Source organism: Microcaecilia unicolor, chromosome 1 (assembly GCF_901765095.1).
Source record: "Microcaecilia unicolor chromosome 1, aMicUni1.1, whole genome shotgun sequence".
Taxonomy (NCBI): domain Eukaryota; kingdom Metazoa; phylum Chordata; class Amphibia; order Gymnophiona; family Siphonopidae; genus Microcaecilia; species Microcaecilia unicolor.
In genome coordinates this window covers 360,124,645-360,147,032 of record NC_044031.1, presented here as the reverse complement: position 1 = coordinate 360,147,032, position 22,388 = coordinate 360,124,645, and the positions used below count along the sequence as shown (strand labels likewise).

Sequence of the window (22,388 nt, the reverse complement as noted above, 5' to 3'; positions counted from 1 at the left end):
TGTTTGTTTCCCAGTCTTGTTTCTTGTTTGTATGTCTTTGTCTAGTTCTTGGTTGCCTGTGTTTCTTGTTCAGTGGCTGCCTGGCAGCTTTTAGTCCTGTCCCTTATCTATCAGTGTTTGTTCCCTGTTTCAGTGGCTGCCTGGCAGCTTTCAGTTCTGTCCCTTGTCTGTCTAAGAATCCTAGTCTAGTATTCTGCCTAGCCTCCCTGTGTGTATCCTGCTGGGGTCCAGTTCTGGCCCTGTCCGGCAAGTCCTGCTGGCCACCTGCACCCAGGGGCTCAACTCCTGGGGAAGGGCGGCTAAGTGCAGGTGAAGTCTAGCTGTCCCTGTCAGAGTTCTGTCTTAGTCCTGTGTGGGGTGGTTTTGCCTGCCACTGCCGCTCCTCGGCAGTTCCAAGGGCTCACGATCCGAATTCCTGCTTTTGGAAAACCCTGACAATTGCCTCCTATCCCATGACTTTTAATTTTCTCAGGAGTCTCTTATGAGCAAATTTGTCAAAACCTTTCTGAAATCTAGATATACTACATCAAGCGGCTCACCTTTATCTACACATTTATTCATGCCTTCAAAGAAATGAAGCAAATTGGTGAGGCAAGACTTCTCTTGGCTGAACCCATGCTATGTCCCATTAAATCATGTTTGTCTGCGTGTTCCATAATTTTATTCTTTATAATAGTTTCCACTATTTTGTCTGGAACTAAGTCAGGCTTACCAGTCTTTAATTTCCCGAATCACTCCTGGAACCCCTTTTTTTTTTTTTTTTTTTAATTAGCTTTACACTGACCACCCTCCAATCTTCAGGTACTATGGATGATTTTAATAATAGGTTACAGATCACTAACAGCAGATCAGCAATTTAATGTTTGAGTTCTTTCGGTACCCTGGGGTGTATACCATCTGGTCCAGGCAATTCTCTGCATCGCCTACCAGCCACTCATATACATGCCTAATGATCGAATCACCAATTATAATAGCTATCTTAATCCTTGCCTCCTGGGCAGAAGCACCTGGAAACACATCCTCAATGTGAGAGAATATTGCATCCCCTGCTTCACCACGTGATCTCCCTCCTCCAGAGTAGCATAGGGGCTGCCAGACTGGAGGGATTTCTCTACAACATTCCTGTAGGTCTCCTTTATGTACCTTTTTGTCTCTCTCAGCTCCTCCAAAAAGGCTGAACTTAAAATGAGACATCAGCTATAAAATTTGGCAGTGTACACTGCATGAAGTGGCAGTGATAGGGTGTGGGTGCAGTTAGTGAGCATCATCCCTGCTGCTTCCCCCCCCCCCCCCCCCCCAACCATAAACTGGTCCACCTTGGTCTATAGCCCTCAACTCCCCAGATTTTGATGATTCTGGGCAAATGCCTTCACCATACATACCATTTCTCCATGAGATGGTAAAAATATGTGTGATGTATCATTGAGGTAATATGGCTGTCAGGGTCAAATTTTTATAAAAAGATAGCTGCCTTAGAAGCTGGTGCCCGAAGCAAATGCCACACCCAGTCTAATGAACGGGGCTGGCCTGATTGCATGTACTCTGCCCTGCAAGCTGGCACATTGAATGGTATCAAAAAGGTTTCACATTATAGCACAGGTACACATCTCCTATATACTGTCCATATCAGTGGGCTCTTTTCCCTGCACTTGTATCCAGTGATCAGGCTGCCAGTTCCACCTTTCCACCACAACCACTCAACACAGCTGCCTTTACAGAGACTTACTCATTCCTTATTCTGCACTCAGATCATCAGAGGGAACAAAACACCACTGATTTCACTTATCACTCAGTTTGTTATACTTGTCTGCTTTCAATGCTTCTGTTCTCACTACCTCCCCAGCCATGTTTTTTTCTTGGACAGTGTGTCCCTATCACAGTACATCACTGCTGCACAGTGCATTCAGCATTCATCTAATTTCTTTCATGATCACTATCAGCCTACAGTACAAATAAACTTCTATCCATGTGCACAGTGCTTTTCACTATTTTGCTCTTTGCACCACACACTCACCCCAGGTTGGGCCCTTTATATATGTGCATATGAAAGTCTTATGGTTGCTAACTAGATTCAGATTCGCCTGAAAGGGTTGATCCAGTCCTGGGTTTCCCCCATTGCATGCAGGGACTTGTGGTTCTATTTCCCCATTGGATTCCCTAAGAAAGGCAAGGCTTCAAGTCCCTGCATGCATTGGGGTAAGACCAGGACTGGATCAACCTTTTGTGTGAACCTGGATCTAGTTGCAACCCTAGTAGTGTATGGGGTTTTGTCTGCCCTGAAATGGGCACACATGGTTTGACTCCACATGGTGAGTGGAGGAGTAGCCTAATGGTTAGTGCAGCGGGAATTGAAGAACCCTTGGTAACTGGGTTCTTCAGCTCCTTGTGACCCTGGGCAAGTCTATTAATCCTCTATTGCCCCAGGTACAAAAACTTATTATGAGCCTACTTGGGTCAGAGAAAGTACCTGCATATAATGTGTACAGCGCTTGTATGTCTATTATCACTATAGAAATGATTAGTAGTAGATTCAGCCCATTCACTACAGATGGGGTCACAGGCACAGATGGAAGGTCACCTATACAACTGTAGGGGCCAAAGTAGTAGGAGAGTTGGTGTTAGAAGATGGCTTCCATACATTGTATTCAACATGTATTACCCCACCTGGAGACTACCTTCTACCATTACCATTGTGTGTCTCTGGGAGTCAGTCTTACCTTAACAGTCAGCTCTAGAACCGTCTCCACAGCTTTTTGGAGGTCCAAAGGTGGGCCCTCTGCTTCTCAGGATAGAGCTACACCTCATGATGAAGGACCAGCCTATACAGCTCCAAAATCACCTCTTTGTGGCCAATTATTTGACGCCTAGTCACAGAGGATGCTATCAAGGGGGCAGGAGAGCTGGACAGCAGTCTCCATCATTAACATTTCTCTTCCAAGTTTTGACGCAGTGTATGAAACATAATTCATGTTGGAGTTGACTGTCTCCTTGGGGTTAAAAACTCCAAAACTATTCAACATATGTAGCAAAATATCATATCACTTGTATAAGATAAGAACATTTTTTCTTGAGAAGATTAAAAATGACAATTTGAAAAAAAAATAACTGGATTGAAGAAGATTGGGTTATCAATTATGAGCTGGTTATACTGATATTTCCTCTGATGGGCCAAAAAATATTTTTTCCATGTTCATCAGATTTAGAGGTTTTTGTAAAGGCTATGACTGAATTCCTCTTACACTTAAATCTGTATAACGTCTTGCAATATTTCTTTGGAAGAAAGGCAGAGAGTGGAAATATGATAGAGACATTTAAATACCTCTGTGGCATAAATACACTGGATGCAACTCTTTTTCAACTGCAAGGAAGCTCTGGAATAAGGAGGCACAGGACAAGGGTGAAAGGAAACAAATGCAGGAGTAACCTATGGAAATGCCTCTTCACAGAACAGTGGTAATTATGGAACGGCCTCTCGGTGGCGACAAAGAATGTATCTGAATTAAAGAAAGCTTGGGATAGGTATATATGATCTCTAAAGGAGAGTAAGGGATAAGCAGATGGAATAGATGGGCAGACTGCACAGGCCATATGGTCTTTATTTGCCTTCATTTTCTCTGTTGCTATAGAAACAAATAAGTAAATTTTTGTTCTAGACAGAAGTGTCAGAATAGTCCTGATCCTCAGTATCCAAGTATTCTCCCCCTGAAGCTGCTGGTGCCACAATTTTATTATTTATATCCCACATTATCCCACCTCTTTGCAGGCTCAATGTGGCTTACAATACATTATGGATAGTCGAAATGAGAAGAGAATAGACATTTGGTGTTACAGTAGGATTTTGGGTTACATGGTAATGGAATACATGATAGTGATATAACAAAAGGCATTCTTGACAAATTCTGGATATATGTAGGAGTATCACATGTTTTGATCTTTATGGTATATCTTTATGGTATATCTTGTGGAAGAGATGGGTCTTTAGTAGTTTGCGGAAGTTGGTCAGTTCATAGGTCGCTTTTAGGTTGCGTGGCAATGCATTCCAGAGTTGCGTGCTCATATAGGAAAAGGTTGATGCGTGCATTAATTTATATTTTAAGCCTTTATAGTTGGGGAAATAGTTTTAGCATATATACTAAGATCAATAAATTCCAAAAGCTGCTGCTATTGAAGGAGAGGTATTGCAATATGCTCTAACTGATGTGATGGAAATAAGTGTTCTGGAACTTCTAATATGGGCTTCTTGATACTGGGTAATGGTTGATCAGACTTCTTGATACTGGGTAGTGGTAGATCTTTGAAGTTTTCATAAAATCTTTAAATTATCTTTGGATAATTGAACTGAAATATTTGTGGCATTGCAAGGTGTGGAGATGGCCCTGAAGGAGGGTTATTTGCAACCGGTGCTAGTTATCTGAGCAAATGTTGATGTACAAGTGTCTATTCTTGTAGATGGATGCTTCCCTCTATTAAATGTTTTAATAGTACTTAATATACCTCATTTTCCAGCGTGTGGAGATACCTCTGAAAAGAATGTAATTCTTAACTGGCTCTTGGCTCTGACATTTTCTGAACAGGCAGTTTTCTTGTTTTTTTAAATGTGCACAAGCCTCTAGCTGTTTGAGTCTTTTGCACCATTTCCTTCCGCTAAGATATTATGAGCAGTGTTGGCTTTTGCATTGACAGTTTTAAGGAGGGAAGTATCAGCTTTTTTGCTACTTCCCCTTTACATATGTAAGTGGGGTTTCTCAAGATTACGCCTTCTCCTCTTCAAATAAATTTCTTCTTTTGACGGATATTTTTTCCTTTCAGATTTCTCCTTTAAAAAAGAACCTGTACTTGAGTATTTCACCAATTTTGATGGCCAAGGTTTTAGAGATTATGACCTTATATTATGGTTCCTCATAACGCTGGAGATCTGGAAGTTGAGGAATGAACTTCATTATCTTAAAAGGCTCTATACTCCTTTGACCTTAGAAACATCGCAGAACATCATGGCTGGGACTTAATCATCAATAAGACTTGACACCTGTGTCCATCATACAATTTTCTGCTCACAAGGGCATAAACCCCAACCCCTCCCAGAAAAAAAAAACAAAAACCCAAAAATTTAGTTAAACTGAATTCTATTCTGAATAATAAATAAATAAATAAAAGGAAGAAAGATAATTGTTTAAAGAACTGGGAATTTAAAGAAAATAAGAAAAATAAAGGAAAGAAGCAGCAGCAGCACACAGCTGAGTGGCTAAGTCCAAAACACAAGCACATGCCAAACATTCCAATGAAATGGTACCGAGAAAGAAGTCAGAGTGAATGGCTGTTTGGGAAGTTCTGCGCATGTTTTTCTGAGCTCAGAGAGCTGTCTCCATGATGATGTTATCAGATGTCATTACTCACTTGTGTGGCCGACTTCATCCTTGATGATGAACTTTATTATTCCTGTTTCCCTTTCTGAATCCTGCCACTTTATACAGCAAATAAGTCATGCTAAGCCATGGTTTTTCTTTTTTTTGAATCACACATTATAACCAAATAATGCAGTGAAAAAAAATCCATTTATAACTCCAGAAAATCATCAAACTTACTTATCTCATCATGGGAAATAGAATAATGTAACGTATGCTCCAATTTGTAGATCCTACAGCATCATACAGCAAGGATGCAGCTATAATCAAAGGGACCAAGTTCCACCCTCAAGGGCTGCAAATGTGCGTATTTTTTTTTAAGGATATCCCTAAAGTACACCTGCATGCAATGCTTCAACTGTAGTCAAATATATGTATGACTATACATTAAGGGTACCCTAAAAACCATATAATTTTGTGGCCTTTGAGGCTGGACACTCCTACCGTATATGATGTAGCAGGCTTAACATGTAAAATAGCACAGTTATCATCCACTACATCCTTTGCTGGACAACTACTTCACAAGTATATGAACTCATTACCACATATGCAATAATTCAGTCAGACATTTCTAATGAGATACAAAATAATCTTACCTGGCAATTTCATTTAGAACAAGACTCAACTTAGATATATTGTTTTCCACATAACCAATCATCTCCAGTTCTCTCAGTGTCAACAGCTGCTGTCGAGGATATATTATCTGACACTGGAATAAAAGAAAAAAAATTTAGAATATCAAATCATATGCAGTTTTGGATTTCCAGGCTAGGAATCTGCTCTTACTGGGCTGGTTAGGGTCAGGAATGCTGCGTAGACAGAATTCAAACCCTCTGGAATAAAAGAAAGCCTCAGCCATTGTTCAATTGCAACATCTAGTTGTCAGACTAAAGGGATATTATTAACGTCCCTAAAGGGAGTAATACTGTTTAACGCTGGCCAAAAGAGCAATGGTTGGCCATAAAACATAGAATGAGATATAAAAATAGAAAAAAAAATACTCCAAATTGTCGCAAATGAAGGTTCATGGTGCCATATCCCAGCAAAAGGTTCCAATCTGAGCTAGAAACATAAAGGAGAAGAATCGCTATCTAAAAAGTGATGCTGCATAAACAAGAATATGTTTTAAGATAAAGGTCTGCATAATTTATTATTTTAATGTTTCGTATATACTACTTACAAGCCTGAAAGCTATTAAGGTAGTGCACATTCAGATACAGTAGGTACTTTTCTGTCCTGGAGGGCACACAATCTACCTGAGACAATGGAAGGATAAGTGACTTGTCCAAGATCACAAGGAGCTGCAGTGGAATTTGAACTGGGCTTCCCTGTTTCTCTATTAGGCTACTACTCCGCTCCCAAAAATATCATTTGTCAGAGCAGAAAATGTCAGAAAAAGGGAAGGCAATGATTGTAAGTTTCCTCATTGACAACAGATGGCATAACCTGTGTTTGTCTATGTACTCAGCAATTTTGTTCTGTTGCCAGAGGATGTGACCTGCTGAGTGGCACCTTGCAGCTTTTGGAGACAGCAGAAAATGACAGCTAAGATGCTGAAATCTGTTGTGCTTAGGGTGCCAGGTGCAGAGAAGATGGATAGATCCACAAGTGAGCAGCCAGAGCCACACCACCATCAATGCAGACATCAACTCTTGATATGCTGGGTGACTTTGGAATAGAGTGAAAAGGCAGTTTCCCTAGGCAGGCACGGACCAAAAAATGCACTTCTTTGAATGCCTCTTGGTGTGCACCATCATTGTGAGTATGTTAGAGGACTTTATAGTAATTTATGTTTTAAATGTTATTATTGAATTTTTAAGCTGAGAATGCATGGAGGGTAATATGACCATGTAATGGAAGTGAATTTTAAAGATTGTTTTTCATCTTTGTCTTGATCGACCAGTGCACTTGGAGTCTGTATTGTTGATTAGAAGTAATTCTGTTTAAAAATCATTGTAACTGATTGTGTGAAAATAAGTTGCAATGCAGAAGATAAGCCACAGCTCTAATTAATTTGATATGTGAAGGGGAGGATGGTTCTTATTCCAGGTCCAGCCTGGCCTCCTGGAGTTGGAAATCATGTGACCACGTTCCCACAGTATGGCTTGTTTACCTAAACAGAGAAGCATTCTGTAATTTTCCATAGAAGCTTTCTGTAACTTTCCTTAGCTCTGGACATGGGCTCAGAGCCTAATAAAAAGGGAGGGCTTGTCACAGCGGAGTTGGGGGTTCATCTGTGGGCAGACGTGTCGTGCAGAGGGTCTGTTCCTGGTCTGAAGCTCCTAGCTCTCGCTGTGAACCGCCCCCCCCCCCCCCCCCCAGCTGATAAAAGCCTGGATGATGGAGACCAGTGTTGTGGATGATGGCCTAGTGGTTAGGGTGGTGGACTCTGGTCCTGGGGAACTGAGTTCAATTCCCACTTCAGGCACAGGCAGCTCCTTGTGACTCTGGGCAAGTCACAAATAAGTACCTGTATATAATATGTAAGCCGCATTGAGCCTGCATGAGTGGGAAAGCGCAGGGTACAAATGTAACAATAAATAAATAAATATATATATATATATATATATATATATATATATATATATATATATATATATCTATATATATATATATATATATATATAGATATATATATATGTTTTATAGCTTTCTTTTAGTTAGATGGTTTAATTAGTGTGCATATCTCATAATTTGACTTAGTCAGTGTGTATATTTCTTAATCATTGTACAGACTGAAGAAATAATGAGTTATACACTCTCCATTTCAATTTAGAGTTTCATTTACCCAATACGAATCAAAAAAGAATATGTAGTATTTTATTCGGTGAACAGTCTGTGGTGATCAAGTGAGCAGGCTGCAATACCAAAGCAATAAAGTCCAAGATTGAATGTGTTTCAGAAAGGGAATGCTGTAATGAGAGGAATAGTTTGTGAAAGAGTGTGTACTAGCAGAACAAAGTTGAACAGATTTTTAGGGAACTGTTTGCTAATGGCTTAAGGGCTTCATGATAGCTGTGCTGGTAAAAGTTACCTTTCACCTGGATGCAATCCTTATTTGTTTTGTTATATGCCAATTGTTTTTGTGACATGGATTATTTATTTTGTTTTAGAGGTCATGTGATGTCGTGCTGAGAGAGCAGACACAAGTGGGAAGAGCTCCCAGCTCGAATCGCCAAAACTCACCCTTCTAAAGTATTCTGTTGGAACCAAAAGCTGGGCTTGCAAAAGCTGGAGAATTGCTTCCGCAAAGGGAATCTGCGGCTAGTTGGCCTTCCTGAGTCTATACCAGAGGCGAAGCTGAGGACGTTTTTGGAGACATGGCTGATATCCGCCTTGCGGATGCAGCCAGCAGCAGGCCCCCTGCGCATAGAACAGGCGCATAAGCTGGGGCCTAAAAGACCAGCAGAGGAACATCCACATATTGTAATCTGCAAGATTTTTGAACTATGCACACAAGATGGATATTTTGAGAGCGATCAGAGCGAAAGGCCCCTTAACGTACGAGAATAAAACAATTTTCTGTTTTCAAGACTTCTCGGCCTGGGTCTCGAACTTAAGAAAGGCGTATGCACTAGTCTGTACGGATCTTCACCGATGCCATATCCAATTTGCCCTGCTTTACCCAGCACGCCTCAAGATCTTTACGGAGGGTAAAGCTCACTTTTTTGTTTCTCCTGAAGCGGCTAAAACATTTCTCCAGGGGTTGCCTACTTCAGTCAACCCTTGTTACAGTGCGGTAAGAGTATATGGACTGTGAAATCTATATTGCTGATGAATGTTGCAGGCCATCACTTTGTGGACTTTTCGCAGGAGCGGTCTTGACATGGATTGTTTAAGAACTAAGAATATTGACTTTGAGGAAGGCATATGCCCCCGGACGCGTTGGCCCACGCCAAGGCCATAGTTAAAGTGCCTGGACTGTTTAGTGCCCTCACGGAGGGCAAGCCGCACCTTTTGTACTACACTTGTTTAGGCTGAGTTATTTCGCTAGGGTCTGCAATCTTAACCAGCCCCTAATACTAAACTGTGGAGACAGCAAGTGGATTATGGGGTCGCCTGACTGAGGAATGGTGTCGGCCTCGGTGGGGGCACATCTTACTGAAATGGGCCTGCAACTGGATCACTCAGAAGCGGAGTCAGGTGGGGCCTCTATATGATGTCCTTATGGCTGAGTTATCATTGTTTAATTCTTTTTTGTATAGCTTCAGGCTTGATGTCAATCGGAAGGGGTTAGGTGGGGATCTACTGGGTATTTATAAGCCCTTTGCTCCGAGAAAGGGTTAGATACCCTTTCTTTCGTTACTAATTTTGTAAGATAAGGGAATTGGAACAAGAGTGGTGTAGGGTTTTTGTTTTTTTCTTTCTTTTTTTGTACGAGTGTGAGTGTGCGACTGGAGGGTTGTAAGAGAGAAGGGGTGTAGGAAAAGAGTATGGGGTGTTGCTATGTAAGCTGAGATAATATGGTAGATTTGTGTTGGGAGAGGGGGGAGGGTTGTTCGAATGTGAGGGTCTTGGTATGAGTGATGAGGGAGAAGAGGGTTTGGGGTGGGACGGTATGCTGAGGTCACGGAACTGATCATTAATATGTGCTGGTCAACATACAAAGGTTAGCAGTTTGTAAGTTTCTAAGAGTTAGCATATTGACGCTACAGACGGAACAATGTTTTCATTTGTGCGACTGCAGGTTTTTTTTTTGGGTGGGGGGGGGGGGGGGGAATAATGATGTTCCTTTTCCTGGTTGTCAAGAAGGTAAAGTGAATAAGTTTGCTTATGGTTCATCTTGGGTTATGATCAAGGAAGGTGGGGGTGTAATGGTATCAGTTTATTATCAGATACATATATATACACCAATATATTTGTGCAGCTTTTAAATATATATATTTGACACTGCAGCAGAGAGAATAGTTTCATTTCAAGCCCCTCTCTCCCCATCCCTTTTTCTGGGAACTTCTGATAGCAGGGATAGTTAATTACAAACACTTAAAGACAAAAGAGAGATATATAACTCTCTCTGCCCTCCCACCTAAAAAGACTGAACAAAAGGTGGGTACCTGGACGCTCATCAGGACATCTATGAAAACCAAAGACCCAAGAGACCGAAAGTCTGGAGAGCCCATTGAAGACAAAGACTTCAGAGGGGAAACCATAAACAGGACATTTGCTTGTCAAAGGTATACCTGCCCCTCCCATCAGCTTTCAGACATGTGCAGAAAGGAAGGACTTATAATGTGGTCATGTGAACAGACTACATTAACCATAATGCCTTGCAAAATATCCAGGACATGCACACACCATGCTTCTCTGCTAACATTATAAAAGGCCTGGAAACAGCCCAGCTCGTCTCTCTTGGAACCTGCCTCCTCTTGGGACCTGCTGCTCTCTTTGGGGTCCGCTGATGCCTTGCTCCTGAAACATGTGCTCATCAATCAGCTGGACCACAGTATGCTTGTAACAAGGACTTGTAAGTAACATAACTTTTGATCTAGACCTGCTACTTTGCCTTACTTAAGCACAGATTATCTGTAAAGATCTCTTAAAACCTACCTCTCGTGTGCAATTGTATATTAAATCAACCTTTTTGAAGCTAAAATTACGGTCTCTTTGTGTTCTGAGTATATGGTATCTTTTATATATACTTAATTTATTTAATTTATTGCAATTATCACCTTTGGTGATTGGTGGAGAAATTAATATCCTAAAACTTATAAATACAGCATCTGCTCTTAAATTATAAACAGTAGCATCCAAGATGGCGTCTTGAAAGGACGTGAGGATCAGAGCTCCCGAGCTTCCAGTCGACCGAACGCCAGCTTCTCTAATCAAATCATGGGAAAGCGAAAGGGGAAAGCTAAAGCTCTTACCTCCCCGAGCGTAGCTGTGAACCCTGCTGAGCGCCAGACCGTCTTGGAATCTTATGGAGTGAAGGTCCTCCGTGAGCGACAACCTGATTCTGCAGGGTCCGTTTTTTTTCAAGCGGACCATAGCATTGAGGGGGTATCGTTGAGTCCCCCCCCCGACTACAGCCCTTCCCCGTCCGGGAGCTATTGCGAATGCTACGGAGGCACAGGAGACCGGAGCAATTGGTGGAACGCCGCCCCTGGCACCTGTGCTGGGAGCTCCCGTAGTATTTTCGACGCCAACTAGTTTTAGTGCGGAAGAAGTGCTCTCTTCGTCTCTAGCGGGCGAGATGACTCCTGAAGGGCACCGAGGAAAAGTTAAACCGGCTGTAATAACGCTTGAAGCGCTCTGGGACGCAATTCAAGGTATCCACACTTCCTTACAAACTATTTCTAACTCTTTAGGGGGTGAAATAACGGATTTAAAAGAAAAGCAAAATAATATGGCTGAAAGAGTTCAGAATTTGGAGGTTGAATTGACTAAATCTCAAAACTTATCAGCCACTCTTGTCAGGGAACGAGACATTTTTTCACGTAAAATTGTTTATTTAGAAAATCAAAGCCGCAGGAACAACCTGAGATTTATTAACTTCCCGAAATCTCCTTTAATTGCCCCTTTGGACATGCTGAGGAAATACTTTATAGAGGTATTGGGGATCCCAGCGACGGCTTTTCCACCTGTCGCTAGGGCCCAATATATTACTGGAATAAAGAATATTGCTGGACAATCTCAGGCTGCGCCGGACCTAGATTTAACTAATTTCCTGGAAAGTTCCTTGGACATAGTGACTGAACGGACTACACTTCTAGTAATTTTTGCACTAGAAATGGATAGAAACAATGTCTTCCGGACTTACTTTCGCCATATAAACACGGAATTTCTGGGTTCAAGAGTACAGATTTTTCCTGACTTAGCTAGAGACACTCAGAAAAAAAGAAGAGAGTTCCTGTCTTATAAGACTAGAACTCTCAAGCTTGGAGCGGTTTTCCATTTAAAATTTCCATGTAGATGCTTAGTGTCATTAAATGAAACTAATTATGTTTTTTTTGAACCCTTAAAACTGTTACAATTTATTGAGGCACAAGAAAGTGTGGGTAAACCCTTAACTGCCTCCCAGTGAGATATATGCTACAATGTAGGCTATCAGGGTTATGTCTGTTCTGAAACTTTCAGTATTATACTTTTTTTATTGCTTGTATCATTTTTTCCTAGTACTTGGATCTCTTTATGACATGTGGACAAAGGATGTAGAGAATTATTTCCTTTTAATTATTTGTTTGGATTATTATATTTTCTGTATTTCATTACATTTATGATGGAATGTAAATGTAAAAATATATAAATAAATAAATTAAAAAAAAAAATTATAAACAGTAGCGAGTGCTCTCGAGCTATTTTCCCCAAAATAAATAATTTCTTGTAACAGGGGAGGTACTCCAGGAGGGGGGGGGGGGGGGAGAGTCCCACACTGACCTTTGTCCATCGGGTGTGTTGACTACTACTACTACTACTATTTAGCATTTCTATAGCGCTACAAGGCATACGCAGCGCTGTACAAACATAGAAGAAAGACAGTCCCTGCTCAAAGAGCTTACAATCTAACAGCTCGGGGGGGGGGGGGGTGTGGAGGGCAAATGGCAAAGAGGATGGGAACTTGGTTTTGTTTGAAGGGTTTTTTTTTTGGGGGGGGGGGGAAGCTAGGAGGGGGATTTTGGAGGGGGGGTTACTTTGTTTTGTTTGAGTGTCCTTCTGGGAGGTGTGATTTGCGCAACCGGGAATTAGGTGACCATTTGCGAGGCTGTGGTTGGGAGTCCACTCGCTGGGACGGCCTCCTGACGACTATGGATCAATGGACTCTGTTTTCCTTATATCGGATTAGATTATATGATGGGGGTTAAATTGATATCCTGGAACGTTAATGGGGTGTCCTCACCTATTAAGAGACAAAAAATTTTGCAATCTCTAAATCGTCATAAAGCAGACAGTGAGGCTTATTTTCAAAGCACTTAGCCTCCCAAAGTTCCATAGAAACCTATGGAACTTAGCCTCCCAAAGTGCTTTGAAAATATGCCTCATTGTGTTCCTGCAGGAAACTCACCTTTCGGCTGTTGAGCATTTGAAATCCAAACGCTGGTGGGTGGGACAGAGTCACCACCTGCTGTGAATCGTAAGTCTGGACTCCTGGTGCTTGTTCGGAGGGGATTGGACTTAGTTATGCCTCAGACTTGGAAGGATCCTCGGGGAAGATTTTTGCTTCTCAAGGCATCCCTTAATAAAAAACCTTTATTATTATGTAATGTGTATGGACCCAAAGTATATGATCATAAATGGGTTAGGGGCATGATACGCAAGGTAGCAGACATGATGGACTTACCAATTGTTATGGGAGGTGACTTTAATATGGTCCATGAGCCCTCTTTGGATAGATCCCGGGAGGTAGAAAGAGGTGGGGGTTCATCAGATAGGAGTATCCCACTACTATGTTCGGGTCTGGACCTTCTGGATGATTGGTGAGCTCTGTACCCTTCGGATCCAGATTACACACACCTTTCGAGGGCTCATGGCTCGCAGTCCAGAATTGATTATTGGCTTCTTTCCACTGGGTTGTTTTCCCAAGTGTTGGAGGCTGGGATTGCCCCTACAGTGTATCAGACCATGCCTTTGTGTAGTGTTCATTGGAGTTTGGGGACTCTGGAGATCAACAATTTATTTGGCACTTCCCCCAGAAGTTATATTGGGATCCCCTGTTTAGAGAGCAGTTACTGAAGAAGTGGGCGGATTATCAGTTCCATAACGAGGAGTTTAGGCATCGGCCGCTTTTGTATTGTGAGGCAGCTAAAGCAGTATTGCGAGGGGAAATTTTGGTATATTCTTCCTTTAAGCGGAAATCTAGAGATAGGGAGATTCTACGATTAGAAAAATAGCTAACTAAGGCAAGAATCCAGTATGGGAGGAGTCCGACTACCCACGTCCGTAACTCATTGATTGCGCTTCTTAGAACAATGAATGAACTTCTGCACGAAAGAGCGATGAAATCAGTAAAGTATTATAAATATCAACTCTTCCTTCACGGGAATAAATCGGGGAAGTTCATGTCTCATTTGATCAAACAATCAGGGGGAACTCGTATTATCGCTCAGATAGAAAAGGAAGATGGCTCATTAATACGAACTGACCAGGAAACAGCAACAGTCTTTAGTCAATATTACCAACAGTTGTATGGGCGTCCACAGGAGATACCTATGGATGGAGATTTATACTTATTTATTTATTTATTTATTGCATTTGTATCCCACATTTTCCCACCTATTTGCGGGCTCAGTGTGGCTGATCATTGTGAATGATCGAAATTCAATTGGTCATAGTACGATTATGGGGTACGTTGTGGAGAGTTATGGGAAGACAAAATCAAAGTCAAGTATCATCTGGGAATAGAACAATGGAATGTAGCAATGGGGAAATGATACTTAGAGAACCTGGAACTACCAAGGTTGAATGAGAGGGAGGTAAATAAACTTAACGTGCCCATAACGGAAGAGGAGGTGGCTCTGGTGATTCAGCAGAGTGCTTTATTTAAAGCCCCAGGACCAGATGGCTTTAGAGCTGAATTTTATAAACTTTTATCACCTTCAATTGTTCCAACTTTGCAATCTTACTTTGCGCAGCTCGTGGCGGAAGGAACCATTCCACAGTCACTTCAAATGGCTCAGATAGTGTTATTGCTCAAACCTGGGAGGGATCCGGTAAAGCCATCTTCCTTTTGAACAAGGAAACCAAATTATTTGTGAAAATCTTGGCCAATCGGTTGGCTAAGATGCTCCCGAAGTTGATCTCGGAACATCAAGTAGGATTCGTTACAGGGCTCATAGTAACATAGTAGATGACGGCAGAGAAAGATCTGCACAGTATATCCAGTCTGCCCAACAAGATACACTCATATGTGCTACTTTTTGTGTATACCTTACCTTGATTTGTATCTGTCATTTTCAGAGCACAAAACGTAGAAGTCTGCCCAGCACTAGGCCCGCCTCCCAACCACAAGCCCCGCCTCCCACCACCGGCTCTAACATCCCAATCTCGGCTAAGCTTCTGAGGATCCATTCCTTCTGAACAGGATGCCTTTATGTTTATCCCACGCATGTTTGAATTCCGTTACCGTTTTCATCTCCACCACCTCCCGCGGGAGGGCATTCCAAGTATCCACCACTCTCTCTGTGAAAAAATACTTCCTGACATTTTCTTGAGTCTGCCCCCCTTCAATCTTATTTCATGTCCTGTATCTTTTCCAAGTATTTTTTTGCTTGTCTTCCTCTTTCTGGGTTGTGATGGTACGTATGAAGGCTAACCTTCTTTCCCTTACCTTTTTAGCTGCTACATTTGAAAACAAGAGCTGACTTCTTTTCCACTTACTTTTTAACAAAGGTTTGTTGCCTTTAAAATAGCTCCTTTCAGTTTTGCCCACTGATGTTCTACTTGCGTCAGCTGTTCTCATCCAACTAACTGTTCCTTGAGAAATTCCTCCATCTCAGCAAAGTTAGTTCTTTTGAAATCTAAGAACTTCAATCTTGAATAAGTCCTCTCCTCCTTTGTTTTAATACTGAACCACACCATTTGGTGACATGCCAAATGATCTCCCACCAGAACATCGGAAACATTCTCCTCGTTTGTAAGCACCAGGTCTAGAAAAGCTCTATCCCACGTTGGTTCCATTACCCACTGCTGGAACAATTCTTCCTGTAGAGAATCCAAGAACCCTTTGCTTTTAGACAACCCCACAGCAGGGATGCTCCAAAAACAATGTTTGGCATATTAAAATCACCTATCAGTAGTATTTTCCCTATCCTAGCTACCTTTTCAATGTCTTCAATTAAGTCTCTATCCATTTCTTCTGATTGTGAAGGTGACCTGTATATTAAATGTAAATACATTTTCCTTTCCCTCTTACCCAGTTTAACCCACAGTGCTTCTTCCTTACCTTATATGTCCTGCAATTCTATTACTTTAATATTATTATTAATATTTCAGGTGCTGTGGAGGACTTGCAGCTCATCTGCATATCCTTACAGCCTTCTCCGGGGTGACTCCCAGGTCCACTCCGATCCACTCAGGGCCTCCGCTCTAGGTGTCGCGCCGGGGCATTTTCTCTTTACATTTATTTTTCTCCCCGTTACTACTTATGGCTCCAGTACACTTTTTCTTCTTGGTACTGTCCCTTCCTAATCTGTTTCTCCATCTGAAACCACTGTACACTGCAGGAACACATTGTCCACCCTCTGTATTCATCATCTCGCCATCTCTTTTTTCCTCTTCCTTTTTCTCAGCTCTCAACCCTCAACATTTCCTTCCTTCCTTCCATCCATCTCCTTTCTATCTGAGTACATCTCGCCTTCATCGCTGTCATCATACCCTCTCCTACTCTTGCTTTAACATCCTCTTTTAATCTTCAACTGTGCCCCACTGCCCCCACTCACGAGAATGGCCACTGTCTTGATCTTATCCTCTTCTCAAACTGCTCACATTCCAATTTCTGTGCCTCAACTCTTCCCCTCTCTGACCATCATCTGATAACTTTCACACTTAAACACCCTCCTCCCCAGTCCCGTCCAATCTTAACCAATACATTTAGGAATTTTCAGGCTATTGACCCTTCTACTCTGTCCTCCAGTGTTTCAAATCTCTTCTCTACCACTATGTTATCCAAGTCTGTCAAAGAGGCTGTCTCTTCCTATAATACTATTCTCTCCGCTGCTCTGGATACTCTCGCTCCTCCTGTTCCTCGTTCTGTAAACGTACCAAACCCCAGCCCTGGCTGACCTCTAGAATCCGCTACCTACGTTCCTGTGCCCGCTCTGCCGAACGCCTTTGGCTGAAATCCCATGCTGACTTCATACATTTCAAATTCTTGCTGACCTCCTTACAATCTGCTCTTTTACTTGCCAAAACAGGACTATTACATACAGTTGACAAATTCTCTTGGCTCAAACCCTCGACGTCTCTTTGCCACACTGAACTCTCTCCTCAAAGTGCCTTCACCTCCAACTCCCCCTTCACTTTCCCCCCCAGACTCTGGCTGAGTACTTTCATGATAAGGTTCACAAGATTAAACTTGAATTCTCAAACAGGACACCTCCACCTCTCCTTCCCTTAGTCCATTCTCTCAACCCTCCAACCCCTGCCTCCTTTTCTTCCTTTTCTGAAATCACTGAAAAGGAAACTACACATCTTCTTTCCTCCTCAAAACTAACTACCTGCTCCTCTGATCCTATTCCCACCCATCTACTTAACACTATCTCTCCTACTGTCATCCCTTTTATCTGTCACATCCTCAATCTTTCACTGTCCACTGCAACTGTTCCTGATGCCTTCAAACATGCCGTAGTCACACCACTCCTTAAAAAACCTTCATTGGACCCTACCTGTCCTTCCAACTATCGCCCCATATCCCTCCTCCCTTTCCTATCCAAGATACTTGAACATGCTGTTCACCGCCGTTGCCTTGACTTTCTTTCATCTCAAGCTATTCTTGATCCACTTCAATCTGGCTTTCGCCTCCTTCATTCAACTTGTTAAAGTCTCCAATGATCTGTTCCTGGCCAGATCCAAAGGTCTCTATTCTATCCTCATCCTTCTCGATCAGCTGCTTTAGACATTGTTGATCACAGCCTACTGCTTGATACGCTGACCTTACTTGGATTTAAGGGCTCTGTTCTTTCCTGGTTTTCTTCTCTCTCCCAGCATACCTTTAGTGTATACTCTAGTGGATCCTCCTCTACTTCTATCCCACTGTCAGTTGGTGTACCTCTGGGATCTGTCCTAGGACCTCTTCTTTTATCCATCTATACTTCTTCCCTTGGTACTCTGATCTCATCCCATGGTTTTCAGTATCATCTTTGATGACTCCCAGATCTACCTCTCCACACCAGAAATCTCAGCCAAAATCAAGGCCAAAGTATCAGCCTGCCTGTCTGACATTGCTGCCTGGATGTCTCAGCGCCATCTGAAACTAAACATGACCAAGACTGAGCTTCTTATCTTTCCTCCTAAACCAACCTCTCCTTCCCCATTCTCTATTTCTGTGGATAACACTCTCATCCTTCCTGTCTCATCAGCTGGTAACCTTGAGGTCAACTTCGACTCCTCCCTCTCCTTCTCTGCATACATTCAGCAGACTGCTAAAACCTGTCATTTCTTTCTCTATAATATCAGCAAAATTTGCCCTTTCCTTTCTGAGCACACTACCAGAACCCTCATCCACACTCTTATCACCTCTCGCTTAGACTATTGCAACTTGCTTCTCACAGGTCTCCCACTTAGCCATCTCTCTCCTCTTCAATCTGTTCAAAATTCTGCTGCACGACTAATATTTCACCAGTGTCGTTATGCTCATATAAGCCCTCTCCTCGAGTCACTACACTGGCTTCCTATCCGTTTCTGCATACATTTCAAACTCTTCTTACTGACTTATAAGCGCATTCACTCTGCAGCTCCTCAGTACCTCTTCACTCTCATCTCTCCCTACATTCCTCCTCAGGAACTCCGTTCACTGGGTAAATCTCTCTTATCTGCACCCTTCTCCTCCACCGCTAACTCCAGACTCCGTTCCTTTTATCTTGCTGCAACATATGCCTGGAATAGACTTCCTGAGGCAGTACGTCAAGCTCCATCTCTGGCCGTCTTCAAATCGAAGCTAAAAGCCCACCTTTTTGATGCTGCTTTTAACACCTAACCCTTATTTTATCATCCTCACTTTAATATTCCCTTATCTCTTGTTTGTCCTGTTTGCCTGTTCTAATTAGATTGTAAGCTCTGTCGAGCAGGGACTGTCTCTTCATGTTCAAATGTACAGCGCTGCGTACGTCTAGTAACGCTATAGAAATAAGTAGTAGTAGTAGTAATTCTTAACATACAGTGCCACTCCTTCACCCTTTTTTCCTAACCTGTCCTTCCTGAATAGATTGTAGCCAGGTATAACTATATCCCAGTCGTGGTTCTCAGTGAACCACATCTCTGTGACCGCCTCTCAATCCAAGTTGGCTTCTATCATTGTAGCCTCTACATCTAGAAATTTGTTTTCCATACTATGGGCATTGACATATAAGGCTCTCCAGATGTTACTCTTTTTTCCATTTACTATAAAAGTATTTGATGCCTTACCTTTCTGAAGGTTATTAATGACTTTGGGGCTTTTCTCACCCATCCCCAGCAAATTTAGTTTAAAGCCCTCTTTAGTACTTTAGCCAGACTGTTATGGACGACACTTGTTCCTTTCTTGAAAGACAGACACCATCACTGCTCAGTAGCTTTGGAAAAATCATCCCATGGTCTAGGAAACTGAAGGGCTCACATTGGCACCATCCACGCAACCACAAATTCAGCTCCAGGATTCGAGCTTCCCTCATTTAGCCTTTATCTTCAACAGGAAGGATTGATGAGAACACTGCCTATGCACCTAGGTGCTTCATCCTCTGACCTAGAGCCATGAAGTCACATTGATATGTTCACGAAATCACGTTTGTTATGTTCAGTAGGATAGATACTTGGCAGTATCATTTGTGGTCAGTAGGCATAATGAGTCTCGGTAAACTTTCTGCTACATCTCGAATCTTAGCACCAGGCAGACAGCAAACCTCTCTGGACATCATGTCTGGTCAGCAGATGGGTGCCTCTGTACCCCTCAGAAGAGAATCAATGACCACCACTACCCTTTCACTTCTTACTGGCTAGCAATCCAGTGGCTTTGGGATTTTTGATCGTTGTTTCCTCCTGTTCTCAGCTCTTCTACCTCCGGGGTTTCAAACTGATTCTTCAGTTCAACAGAAGATGTAGTTGGGAGAGTTGATTTTGCATGATCTGGAGGCATATTTTCAAAGCACTTAGCCTTCCAAAGTTCCATAGAAACCTATGGAACTTTGGAAGGCTAAGTGCTTTGAAAATATGCCTCCTGGTGACCTGTATCAAGCTGTCCTCTTTCTGCACAAGACCTCCTCTCCCTTTGCTGGAGATCCCCAATGTTTCAACATGCATCTCTGGGATGAATTTCTGGTTGTCAAAGATGCTTCTTAGTCTTGCCACCTCCTATCTTAGTTCTTGCACTTCTTTCATGAGGAATTCAATGTGCCTAAGTTTATCACAAGAAACCGGATCCTTGCCTTGAACCAAGCATTCAGTCTGGACAGAGGCAGAAGCTGTAATGAGAGCAGCAGCTTTAGGGGTATGATGTTTCTTTACCATACTTTAAGTGTACGAGCTTTTTATACCTGTGGATAAAAAGAAAAAAGGCCTACCAAAGTCCCAAGCATATTTTTTCCTTCACCTGTTCTGTAAATTACAGGAAGCAGGTAGTTTTACTGTGAGATCTAAGAGAACCTGTTCAGATTTACTCTGTTCAATGTACTTCCTTGCCTATTATTGGGATATACAGTGATTTAGCTTATCATTATAAGCTTTAGATTTATTTATTTTTATTTGTTACATTTGTATCCCACATTTTCACACCTATTTGCAGGCTCAATGTGGCTTACATGGTATCGGAGAGGGGTTAGCAGTCTCCGGTGTGAACAAATACAAAGTGATAGTATGGTAAGAAAGTTTGTGTGGCAGTGTCACATTAGGGAATCGTACAGCGGAAGAGTTGTGTTATGTCCAATTACGTCCTTTGGTTTTGTTGTGCCGCAGAGGGCAGGCATTCAGGTTGTGTCGGTGGGGGTATGCCTTCTGAAATGGGTGAGTTTTTAGTGTTTTCCGGAAGTTTAAGTGGACATACGTCGTTTTCAAGGCTTTTGGTAGCGCGTTCCACAGTTGTGTGCTTATGTAAGAAAAGATGGATGCGATATTTTTTAAAATATCTTTTTAAAATATTTTTTAAAAATATCTGATGTGTAGAGTGTTTGGTTGTAGGCCTAATTCAAGGGACTAATCTTACAAAGAAGAGACCCAGAAATAAAACTCATCTCATTTAATAGGTAACAGCTAAGTGGCAATGATTTCTTGATTATCCTTCCAACAATACTACCACTGCTAACAGTGCCATTAGGACACTGTTCTAGATGATACCTTTTATTAGGCTAAGTTAAACCAGCTAATGTGAAATTTTCAGCACATAGAGTAGCATGGGCCCTGATTGTCTTTGCTGCTAGAAAGGAAGCCTTTTGTTAAAAATACCACACTAGCTGCCTAATGTGGGAGTTGGCAGGTGGAGGTGTGGCTGGCTGTGACAGCAAGTGTACAGGTTGGCACCGCGCACAAGCTATGACGACTGCTGATAGTGCAACTGAACTTGCTGCCACCTCAGCTGTGCCACCAGTAGTGCAATGCGATGCCAGTGGTGGTGCAATGGTGAATCCCCAGATCACTCCTTCACTCAGGCACCCTACACTCAACACAACCTGACCCTCCCCCCCCCCCCCCCGTTATATACTGAACCCCCCAATTAACATCCAGAATCTCCTAACACAAGAAAACCATCAAAACAAACCTGACCCCTACATTCAACACAGAGCCCCCTACACAGACCCAGCCCACAAGCAGAATTCTGACTTCTATGACACAAACTCGACACTCTGAAGACAGCTCAACACCCCCTTTCACAATGGTAACCTACCAATACACAAACTGCACCCCCTTCACAAAACCAAACCCCAACCCTCCCAATCTCCCCAAGGGCTTACCAAGAGGTCTGTATTTGTGGGTAGTTGGTCCTGGGCAGCAGTGATCCCCTTTTGCTGCTACCTGGGTCAATGCCTGAATCTACAATTGTGCCAAAAGGTCTCTACTGGGGCAGTACAGTAAGATTATTGCTAGATGGGGGACTGGGGAAAGGGAGCTCTAAGGGGGCAAGGTTTTGTGGGTTGGAGATGTGGGGTTTCACGAAGGAACAGGATATGTGCATTGGTGGATCTCCATTATGAATGGGGTGTCAGGACTGTCTTCGGGAACTCAAGTTTTTGTTGGCGAAGATCGAGTTTGTGTCGGGGGGGGGGGGGGGGGGGGGTGGTGGTTTGGGATGCCTCTGACAGAGGATTGAGGGGGGTTAAGTGTTTGTGGGTTCTGGGTGTTAATTTGAGATCGGGTATGTGTCAGGGAATG

At 42.5% G+C, this 22,388-nt stretch overlaps 1 protein-coding gene across 1 annotated transcript in view; it reads right to left on the bottom strand.

Moving 5' to 3' along the window:
- Positions 1-22,388, bottom strand: part of TRIP13 (thyroid hormone receptor interactor 13) — a 147,341-nt gene that overhangs the window by 18,961 nt on the left and 105,992 nt on the right. Inside the window, exon 12 of the mRNA XM_030190066.1 lies at positions 5,999-6,111. Coding sequence (XP_030045926.1) covers positions 5,999-6,111 — 113 coding nt within the window. The remainder of the gene's footprint in view (positions 1-5,998; positions 6,112-22,388) is intronic.